The following is a 12,097-nucleotide window of genomic DNA, read 5'->3' on the forward strand; positions in this document are numbered from 1 at the left end:
AAAGTTCAAAGTTCAAATGTCTTCAATACTAGAGACCTGGGATTTGACAGTACAACATGGAGCAATTGTAAAGGACACATAATTTGTACATTATTAAATATCAATATATAGTTATCCATAAATCACTGAGCTTTTACATTGTATTGTAATTCTATAAATCTTTGTAAAATATGTTTGGTATACAGTACAGTAAGTAAATACATTCTTTCTAAGTTTTAAACATTTGTCAACAAAATATATGAACTGCAATCTGAGGATCAATTAGAGGTCTGCAATTCTCCACATATAAAATGACTTTGAAATCATCCTGTTACTGTTAAACTTGAGAATATATTAAGAAAGCATCAACATTTCTTTATTGAATACCTTTTTTACAACACATTGTCCAGATATTTTGTGTATTATTCTATGAAGCTGATTGAAGCTGATCTCTAAATGGCTATTGCTTCTCAGGTAAGCAAAGTGACACACATACTACTTGATTCTGTAAAATATTGTAATCAAGTGATGTACAAATGCAACTTCTGCATTTTTGTGAAACATTATTGTAAAGAATAAAATACTACAGTTTCAGAAGTTCAGTTTACTAAATTCTAATACTTTAATATTCTTTCATCATTTTGATGTCAAAATGAACTTTTTTAATAAATCGGCATAATAAATGAAAATGTATTCCTGTAATTTCAGCTTGCATATAAGTATCAAGTGTTATACGAATGTACTTCACAAAATAAATGTTTTGATGTTTAAGTTGCTGTTCTCATTGAATCTTTATTTAAGGCATGATCCAGACTAATCTGGTGCAGTAACTGAGTATTTCCCATTTACTACATGTATATACCTTAATTGACATATTAGAATAGTGTTTTCTGTAATCAAACTAATTCTAAAAAGAAAATAGTTTTAACTAGACATGATCTCGTTGCGAGCAACGAGGAGGTCTTCCGTCCGATTTTTAGAATATGGAATGACCTTACTCTTGACTTCATCAGCGAAACATATCCAGAAAAGGAGGCGGGATCTATGAGTAATGGGTGAAAGACTATCTATCCCTTTGGTGTCCCTTATTTGAGGGATCAGCTCCTATTCATTCATTTTAGTCAAAAGGTATTTTTGTGTACCACTAATAAGTATTTAGAAATTATTTACCGTTTTTGAGATATCTGGGAAAAATCGTTTTGATATCCGGTCCTAATACTCCTTTTAGAGTCCAGATAAAAACAATATATGGTTGTACATTGTTAAGCTCAATATTTTGAGCATCTTTTGTTAAATATTGCTTTCCAAAGTTTTCCTCCATTTTGAGATATTGAGCATCAAAGCCTTAGACTTCTGGCCCCTTAAATCCCTAATTACGTAACATAAGAGTAAATGATTGCCATGTACAGGTTCATTACATTAGAATGAACATAATTGCTTCTCTAACGTATCACAAAATATTTAACAGTAAAACGTTATCATTAAAAGACTTTAGAGCCCCCTCAGCCCCTTATTAGAAGGGCCAGCACATTTTTCATGATTTCAAATGAAAGCTCTTGTCAATTCAAACACTTTTTATTCAACAAGTAATTACAAATTTTGTACGTTCTTGAGATATCTTGAGAGGGTCGTGTTATGGGCCAACCCTGTAACTCCTTTTAGGGACCGCATAACAAAGAAATTATAGTTGATTATTGTTAAGCTCAATATTTTGAGCATCTTTTGTTCAATATTGCTTATCAAAATGTTTCTTCATTTTGAGATATTAAGCATTAAAGTTTTGGACTTCTGGCCCTTTAAAATCCCTAATTACGTAACATAGGAGTAAATGATTGCCATGATTAGGTTAATAACCTAAGAATAAACATAATTGCTTCTATAACGCATCACAAAATATTTCACGGTAAAAAGTTATCATTAAAAGACTTTAGAGCCCCCTTAGCCCCTAATTTGAAGGGCCAGCCCCTTTTTTATGATCTGAAATGAAAGCTCTTGATTTAATTAGGTTTTTTTGTTCTACATGTTTTAACAAAATGCTTTCAAGAAAAGAGATATTCAAAGAAAACCAAGAAAAATCATGATGCCTTTTTTATCGTAATTTTCAAGCTTGGGCGAGCTTCGGCGCTCTTTGAGATAAAGATGATTAATGACCATTAGACACTATTTCAGTCTTTCGTGTATCAGCCCTGAAAAGTTCAACATCATATCTTAAATAGTAAAAGAGGAGTTCTCCGCACAAAATACCCCTATAAAAACTGATAAATCCACGATATCTCAAGACAGGAAGTGACGTCATCAACAAAAAAATTTCCAACAAGATTCAGATCAATACCTATCGGAACTGAAAATTTGACGTAAATCGATTGAGCCGTTTCCGAGAAATCGCGTGCACAAAATCGGTAAGAAAAAAATAAATAATAACTAGATACGATCTCGTTACGAGTAACGAGTAGGTCTTCCGTTCAATTTTTAAACGATACAATTAAAATATCAATGAAATTTCCCACTCAAACACTCCCTTTCAGATAATGTATACGATTGTCAATATCCTTTAAAATGCTTAACGAAGTGTTTTGCTTTTTCACATATTGCACATTAAAGATTTAAGAGTTAAGTCCCCTAAAATCCATAACTACGTCATCAATGGGTGTGGCAATGAGTTTTACCAACTTATATTGTTAGGATCAACAACTTTTTTTCTGTAACGCATTACAAAATCTTGATCGTTTTTAAGTATGTGAAGAAGAACTTTACAAGTGTCTTGGTTTTAATGTAAGGGGCCCGCCCCTTTTTCTTGAATTCATTCAAAAGGTCTCACAAATACTAACAATTTTTGTTCTTAAACGTATCTAAAATTGTTGTTCATTTTTTAGATACAGATGATTGAATATTTTAGGGGCCTGTCCTCTAGATCATTAATGGGGACAGAAATTGGTGTTTTGATTGATGGAATGGATTAGAATTACCCATGCAAACATTTTCTCTTTTACAAATCTTAACAAAATATGTCTCCTTCTCTAGATATATTGCGTCAAAGTTTCTGTACGTTGGCGCGAAAAATCCCTAATTACGTAATAAATGGGCGTGGCAATGATTTTTCCTGGAAGATATTGTTACGATCAACAACTTTGCTTCTAATTGCATTACAAAATCTTTTTCATTTTAAAGTCATCTGTAATAGAGGTTACGAGTGTCTTGGCCCCTAATTTTAAGGGCCAGCCCCATTTTCTTAAATTCAATCAAAAGGTCTCACAAATTCTATCATTTTTTGCTCTTACACCTATCCAAAATTGTTGATCATTTTTGAGATACAAATGACTGAATATTTTAGGGGCCAGCCCTCTAAATCCTTAATGGGGACAGACATTGGTGTTTTGATTGATGGAATCGATTAGAATTACCCATGCAAGCATTTTTTCTTTTACAATACTTAACAAAATATGTCTCCTTCTCTAGATATATTGCGTCAAATTTTCAGTTTACAAGTGTCTTGGCCCCTAAATAAAGGGGCCAGCCCCTTTTTGTTGAATTTTTTGGAAAGAACTTTTGATGATCTACTACTTTTGTTATATATGTTTAATCAAAATATTAACTGAAAAAAAGATACAGATCAAAATGTGTACTGTTCTCGAGATATCTGGAAAAGATTGCTTTAAGTGCCAACCCTATTACTCCTTTTAGGGGCTGGATAAAAGAGAAATTATGGTTTCATATCGTTAAGCACATTATTTATAACATCTTTTGTTCAATATTGCATTTCAAAATTTTTCTCTATTTAGAGATATTGATGATCAAAATTTTGGACTTCTGGCCCCTTAAAATCTCAATTACGTAACAAAGGAGCAAACAATTATCATGTATAGATAAACAACGTAACGATGAACATAATTGCTTCTATAACATATCAGAAAATATTTCAGTTTAAAGTTATCAATGAAAATCTTTAGAGCCTTATTGGCCCCTAATTTGAAGGGCCAGCCCCCTTTTCTTGATCTCAAATAAAAGCTCTTGATTTAATTAAGTTTGTTTGTTCTTAGATATTTAAAGAAAACCAAGAAAAATCACGACGCCTTTTTAATCTTAATTATCAAGCTCGGCCGGGCGAGCTTCGGCGCTGTTTGACATATAGATTATTAAAGGGGATGGTCACGATTTTGGTCAAAAACTATTTTTACGATTTTAATGTTTACAATGCTTCAGTAGGTCACATTTAATAGGCAACCGAAATTTGAGCGTCATTCGTTGAGTTATTAGCAAGTTACAGAGCTTACAATTCTTCGGTATGTAAACAAAGCTTTTGTTTACATTTTGAATGTTGAAGTGAAAATTCCAGTTTTAGACCTCACGCGAATGTGTTAATCGTTAGGAACTGTTTATTTATGCTTAAAATGAATGAGAAGATAGACAAATCAGCTTGGAAAGTTTTTCACTGGTATATTGAACCTATGTAAACAAAAACAGGGCACGAGCCTTGTTTACTTGACGAAGAATTGTATGTCATGTATCTTATTGAAAACACATCGACTGGCACCTAAATTTAATTTGATCATAAGAAATGCATTTCTAAGGCATTGTAAATAATAAAAACAGAAAAATAAAATTTGACCAAAATCGTGACCATGCCCCTTTAATGACCATTAGACACTATTTCAGTCTTTCGTCTATCAGCCCTAAAAAGTTTAACATAGTATCTTAAATGGTAAAAGAGGAGTTCTGCAGACAAAATACCCCTATAAAAACAGATAAATCCACGATATCTCAAGACAGGAAGTGACGTCATCAATAAAAAAAATTTCCAACAAGGTTCAGATCAATACTTATCAGAACTGAAAATTTTACGTAAATCGGTTGAGCCGTTTAAAAACCTTTTATTTATTTTTCTCCAATAATTTTTTAAAGAAATATTTGACACTGGCACATACTCGTTACCAGTAAAATGACTGTAGTTCGAATGTATGAGTCATGTGGTTCAGTGACCTGATATTCAGAAGTTTGATACGGCGCGAAAATAGTGCAGAATTTTTAAGTTAATATTTCTATGCGTACTTAATTGATAATTTGTTATGGCATATATAACAAGTGACGAGATTTTAAAGTTCTTTTAACGAAATCATGACACGGAATCAGGCCCATAAATTAAAAGTTATGAGATTCGTAAAGTCTATAACACAAATAACTTTTTTACTATCAAGACATCGCAATGCATTTTATCGTAAAAATATCTATCAGTGCAATTGTTATTGCCCAACATTTTTTTTACTTATCTAGGGATTTTTAGATACCAAAATCCTTAATCTTTTATATTTGAACAGGTAATTACTGTATAATTGTTTGTAGTCGATTTCACCATTTAAAACACCAAAGTCTCTTCCCATTTTTGATCCACAGGGTTGATCTCTTAAATATCCATATTTTTAAAATGTTCGCATTCATAAACCTTTCGTATGGTTTTTAGGAAAAGGGAATGTCCTTTCAATTTAGGGTTCATGATTTTCTTAACGATTACATGTATTGCTACCAAAAAACCCCAACAACTTGTTTCATGTGGAGTGTGTTTGTTTTGTTGTCGAATTTGAATTGCTATAAGATATGCGATTTCTTAATTTTCGTTATCAATCAAGGAAATTGCATCCAACATTAAGAGCTATCAATTTTCATAAACTGAAAATGATAAAAATAATATAAAGAAAGAAAGATTTTTGATTCCTTGTCATGATATAAAGCAAAATGGATTCGCCTCTTTAATACGTTTTAATGTGATGGGTAAAAGTATTAATTAAGGCAATTTATATGTTGTATCTGGTAATATGTGCAAAGTTTCAAAATATTTTTAAAACACAATTCTTCACTGGGAAAAGTTTTGTGATATTGAAAAAGAAAAATGTTTTAAATGATTTCTTAAAGAGGAACAGGTGTTTTTATTAAGTTTTTGACAAATCAAATAGGAGGAATAACTTTTTTCCAATGGGAAAAGCGACTTTACGAAGTTAATATCTCTTCACATCTCAGCTATACCTATTAGATTGTTTTGATTTTTATAACATGCCATCCTCATATTGAGAGGGAAAATATCTTATACAAAATATCTTTGGATAAATGGTACTCTTCATAAGGTTTCGTTTAAATAATAAGGTATACCTTGATAGCATCATGATAACTGAAGTAGACAGGGACTTTCTCAACCTTAACGGACATTCTTTCAGTAATGTAAATGTGATCAAGGATAGTCCCTCCTTCTGTTGTTGAAAAGTTAACTCTTTGTTCAAATCCTTTTGACTGAAGAAAACACGCAATTGGCCCCTTTGATCTGGCATCTTCGTTGAAATCTCCAAGTATAACGCACTGATATTCTTGTTCTTGGAACACATTTACAACATTCTGAATAATTTCTAAAAAACCAGCAGTATTAATGATGCCTGGTCGGTAAATAACAATCAGAATGATGTTCTGGTTGCAAAGCTGCAACGCCATACCCTCAATATTCTTTAGGGGAAGTTCGTGAACTCGAACATTTTCTTTTTTCCTATAGAACACACCTATTCCACCGCCTCTAGCTTGGCTTAATTTTCGAAAAATGTTTGAAGAAACATCATAGCACATTTCTCTTGAAATGCCATAAAAGGTGAAACCCGGAATTTCAAAGTCTGCAAAATCATCCTGGTCTTTCAGCCACGTCTCTGTTAAACAAATAATATCTACTTTCCAAAGTCTGTTGTCTGATTTTAAGTCCTGTATGTGTGCCCTTAGACTTTGTACATTAAGCAGAAGGACCGTTTTGAATTGTTCATCCTGGATTGGTCGATTTTCACCCATTCCGTCTTGGACGAATCTTTGCATGACGTTCATTGATGCTTTAACATCTGGATCAGCGTAAATTTTCTTCTTAAATATATTTTCATCTGCGGTCTCTATGTATAACCCATCCTTTGATGTCACTCTGCTAATGGCTACATATGCCTGACCAGCAGCAAAAGTCCGATCTAAGTTCACTACTACCCTGTCAGTAGTCATTCCTTGCACTTTGTGTGCTGTGCACGCCCAAGACAGTTTTAAGGGAAATTGGTGTCGAACTACATTTTTGCTATTCTTTTCATTTACATCTTCCTGAATTCTTTGAATCACAATCTGATTTCCATATGAGGTAGCTTTTCCATGAAGTTTCCCAACTTCTTTACTGTCAAAAATCACACCAATTCCTTTAATGCATTTTCTCTGATGATCTTCACCAAACTCGAAATGCGAAATATAGCCCATCGCACCATTTACAAGTCCATCCTCGACATTAACATTTCTTGTAAGCATAACCCTTGCATTCACAGCTAAAAGCAGTGTAGATAAGAGTCCATCGGTTTTGGTTCTGATCAATGGTTTGTCACGTAATTTTAACCTTCCTGTTGTGTTGTCTTTCTGGTAATCCTCTGCATTTACCTCTATCAAATCTACACAACACGATTGCAACTTTTCGAGATTGAAAACATTTGCCTCTTCGTTTGTAGAATAAACATGCAACACGTCATCCGGGCCTTCTCTTATACAATCTCTCAGAACAGTCAAAGCTTCGTTCGATATTTCCTCTTTAGATGTTCTAACACGTAGAGAATTCAAAACAGCAGCAAATACAGCATCCTCTTTCTGACGCATTATTTCGTCCAGCTCAATGATTTTGAAGAAGTCTAACCAATAGTCAACAGGGTATGTTTCATTTGTCTGATACAATCTCTCGTCTTTTCGTTGCTTAACTGGGGGAAGTTGGTAGAAATCACCTACAGCAATGACCGAAATACCACCAAATGGTTGTTTGCATTTTTTGATTTGGACGAGTCGTTCATGTACGTAATACAATAGACGTTTATAGACCATGGATACTTCATCTATGATCAAGATTTGCACATTATCTAATTTGGACCTTATTGCATTTAACGTTTGTTCCTTTAGGGGTTCATATGGAATAGGTAGTGCTTTTGTCAACGCGAAAACATGGTGAATTGTGCTTCCTCCAATGTTAAAGGCAGCCGTTCCAGTGAAAGCAGTAAGAAGAATAGATAAAGCATTTGGTATGGGCAATGTCTTTCCCAAAAGCCTTGAGGCTTCATAATGAACTGCTTTGATCAAGTGACTTTTCCCTGTTCCTGCTCCACCTGTTATGAAAATATAAAATGGTTCTGCTTTTTCTTGACATATTTTTTTCAGACACCATTCGCGCACTGAATAAAATACCTCTTTCTGTTTATCATTTAAGCTTTGCAGCAATGGTAGCATCTCTTGTCTTGAGTTCGAAGCTTCCCTGATGTGATATATAAAATCTGAAGGATCTTCACTTTCAATTTCTTTAGTTTCTTCCTTATTCATATCGTTTTCTGAGCCCAATTTTGATCTCTGAATTAAACACTCTTCCCGCTTCATTTCAGTTTCTGGACAAAGATTTGCCCACGCATCTTCAGGCTCGCCAATCATTTCAAACATTTCTTCGGCATTTTCAATTGCCTGCTCGTTTTTAGAAAACTGATTTCGATGGTCGTTGACCACATCCTTCACTGCTTGCAAATCGCTACCTATTCTGACAAACCCATTGCTATAGAATGACTCATATAGATCAAACCCTGGTGGTTTCAGCTGACTTTGACTCGTGTACGGCAGATAAAGCTGAAGTATAGATTGAAAATACTTTTCTGAGGCACTTTCAGCATTGAATCTTGGGTATCTTATGACAGCTGGTTTACCTCTCGTTCTTTTCTGGATGTAACCTTTTCCATTTCGCAATTCGTATACTCCTTCCTTTTTAGCCTGTGGAATTTGAGATTTTGCAAGTACCCTGAACTCCGAGCAAAACTCTGCAAGACACATTTGATTGAAATAGTCAGTCTGTGGGCGATTTTCATATCTTTCTACAATATTCGTCATCCAAATGTCTTCCTCATCTTCATCCTCATCGAAGTCGTCTGACTGTGATTTCCCTTTTCTTTTCAGCTGTGAAAGAGGTTTGCTTAAGCGTGTTGGGTTTTCTCCCACAGGTATAAATACAACTTTTCTTGAGCACTCTTTCATTTTCAAATTGCATACTCTGTATACAGCCTCTTGTGCGCTGACTTCTCTGTGGTTCAAATAAGCCGATCCTACTTTTTTTATTGTTTGCTTTGCACTAAGATTCCCTTCAGTTGCCTCAAGTTTTGTTTGTTTTAATAACATGCCCATTTCTCGTTCTGATTTTGAGATGTAAGACATAATGTACACAATGCAACTAAATGGATCAAGAACAAACTGAATGTCCATGTTGGCATCCCAGCATTTAAGGAGACATTCGTTGTATTGGTTTGTCCACATTTCTTCTGGGTTACGTTTCAAAATAGTTGTTGTTTTTGACGTAAGTGCTCTATGTGCGATCTCGTAATCTTCCTGCGATAGAGATATATCTCTGAATATCTCCTCAGTTGTTTGATATTCACTATTATCATCAAGAACTTTATTCCACACCGTAAGTAAAGTATCCTTAGCTTTTGATGTGTCCCTTTGCAGATCGGTGTTAAGACTCTCTGCATCTTCTTCAAATCGTTCAGCAATGAAAGTTCTTTCTGATGGTGGTCTTGGAAAGTTGAACCTGCATTCTGTTCCCTTTTTTCGACATGATTTAGAATGGTTTTTGCTATGTTGCTGAACACTTAACACAGACTGCCTTAGTTCTTGGTCATCAACCTCGGATGGTAAGGAACATGTCACATACTTGTCAATAAATTGACATACACGTTCTTCACTATCTTCCCCAAATTTTGGTGCATCTTCGACCCAGTACAAACAATGCATATGAGGAGAACCCCTTTGTTGAAATTCAACTCTTACAAAGTAGTCTACAACCTTACCTAATGGGTTAGCTGGTGCTAGAATGACTTCTCTTTGAAAAGCATGGAATCTGTGCTCAAACATTCTGGCAACTGTGACTGGATTTCTTCTAAGAATTTCACTTTTTTCAGACCAGTCCAAATCAGACGGATTTCTATCAGTATCCTCTTGATGCAAAATACAACCGACTATTTCATTCCATCTGAATTCAGCGGCAGAAAAAGAGCAAAACCATGTAGGGATTCCTAACTGTCGCAACATTGCAAAAAGATCTTTCTGTGTTGCTGACCAATACGCAGGTGTTCCTCTTATTGGTTGCATAAATCGCAAGGCTTCGTCATTTCTGAGAAGTTTATAAAGCACGTTCGGGTCTTGTAGCATGTCTGATGTCACCAACTTTCCATCGTTACTTTTGGATAAAGACTTCCGTATTGATATCTGAGTTTTTTCAATCACCTGATTTAGCTCTGACATAAATTGCGCAAAAAATATATAATTTGTGTCCTTTGCGAATCTATTGTCTGCGTTCATAAGTCTGTTATTGAAATATCTGGAAAGCGTTATTCTTTCATCTCGTTCTTCATTCCATGAGAATCTGCCAGATGGAAATAAATGTGGGAATGACTTCGCTTCATTTCCATCTTCTTGTAACATTCTTACAGGGTTTTGTCCTTCACCTGGCGCAATATTATAGACATCATCAAAATAATGATCAAGGACTTCTTGTGCAATGTCCATAGGTTGTAAACATGTGTCAGTTGCGACTTCCTGGTTGTGATTTTTCTCAATATCTGACATTTCCTGATTGCTTTCATCACTTTCTACAGTATCACTCAACAGACAATGATCGTCATTATCAGTCCAATTACTGTTAAAAGAAAAGTCTTGGTACCATTTATTGTTTTGTTTCAAAAATTCAAGAGCAGTCTTTACGTGTCGCGGACTTACAAATTGGTATTCGAAGTAGCCTTTGTATGATAACTTGCGTTTGAGTTTTACCCTCAGTAAAAGATTCTCATCAACGTTCAGTGGCAAACTGGTTGTTTTCTTTATATTTGATGGAACGCACACTACAGGTCCGTGCACATTTTTTTGACCACCTTGTGGAAGAGCCATGACTTTCATGAAAGGAATGTGTAAAGCTATGAGGTGCTGTTCTAGGGAATTTAAATTACTGAGCTCTGGTGGAATTTTCTCCACTAACATTTTATTAGCTGCAGACTCTTGTGGGATTTTTCCACTCATAATTTTTCTGTGACATGTAAAACACACCCACATTGAAGATTTTTGACAGTAGTCTGGACACGACACGCCACACTGGTGAACATATTTGCGATCTAAACACTGATCTGCCACATTCTTTGCCTGTTGTTTTACTGAATACATTTCATGTGAACATCCACGAACTTGATTTTCAAACATCAAACGATGACAACAACAACATGTGTACTCTGGTCCTTGTTTGACGATGTTTTTAAATAAGTTCATTACTTCGCAGTCAACCTTCAGCTTGTCAATCCGTTCTTGTCTATTCTTCGAAACGTTTTCTTGCTTTAGTCGCTTAGCCTCTGAGTTCAAATTGTAACTTGCTTTGCTTGCATCTTTAAGATTTTGTCTGTGGTCTTCTTGTAACTTATACTTTTCTGTACTTCTTCTTTTAACATTTTCTCTGTGCGTGCTATCTAATTTGTATTTCAGTAAACTCATACGTTTCACGTCCTCTCTGTGAGATTCGTCTGTCTTGTACTTTTCAATGCTCTTCTGTTTTAAATTTGCCTTGTAATTTTCGTTCCTCAGATACCTTTCTTTACTGGCTTCTCTAGTCTTTGACCTAAATGCCTCATCATCCATGTACCGCATTTTTTTCTTAGCAAGTACCTGTTCTGAAGTTCTGAGTTTTTTTACTTGTTTCAAGGAATCTTCACTTTGCTTTTCAGACAATTCGTTGCGTTTCTCTCTCATTCTCTCTCTATTCCTTAATTGCTTTTTATATCTAATCATGTTCTCATCACTTGATGCTACAGATTGATTTTGTAAAGTAGCTGACCTACTTGACACCATTGTGACAACATCATAATGACTCTGGTCTTTGTGGTGCAAATAAATTGACCCCAGATTTCCAATATCTATATCTGGATGTACCATTCGCCCAGAAAAAAGAACCCACCGATTGTCTGAATATGTGTAGATATCAGTCTTAAGCAAATGAGAAATTCCCAAAATTTCTATTTCAGTTGCCCATGTTCCATTTTCAGTCATACGAGTGTTTAAAATATGGTTTTCA

The 12,097-nt window shown here is 34.7% G+C and overlaps 1 protein-coding gene across 1 annotated transcript; it reads right to left on the bottom strand.

The window, feature by feature from the left end:
• Positions 1-6,099: 6,099 nt before the first annotated feature.
• LOC128180475 (uncharacterized) lies at positions 6,100-11,673 on the bottom strand. Its single transcript, XM_052848593.1, has one exon. It carries the CDS (start codon positions 11,671-11,673, stop codon positions 6,100-6,102), a length of 5,574 nt encoding a protein of 1,857 aa, XP_052704553.1.
• Between the last annotated feature and the right edge of the window lie 424 nt (positions 11,674-12,097).

This window comes from Crassostrea angulata, chromosome 4 (genome assembly GCF_025612915.1).
Source record: "Crassostrea angulata isolate pt1a10 chromosome 4, ASM2561291v2, whole genome shotgun sequence".
Classification (NCBI taxonomy): domain Eukaryota; kingdom Metazoa; phylum Mollusca; class Bivalvia; order Ostreida; family Ostreidae; genus Magallana; species Magallana angulata.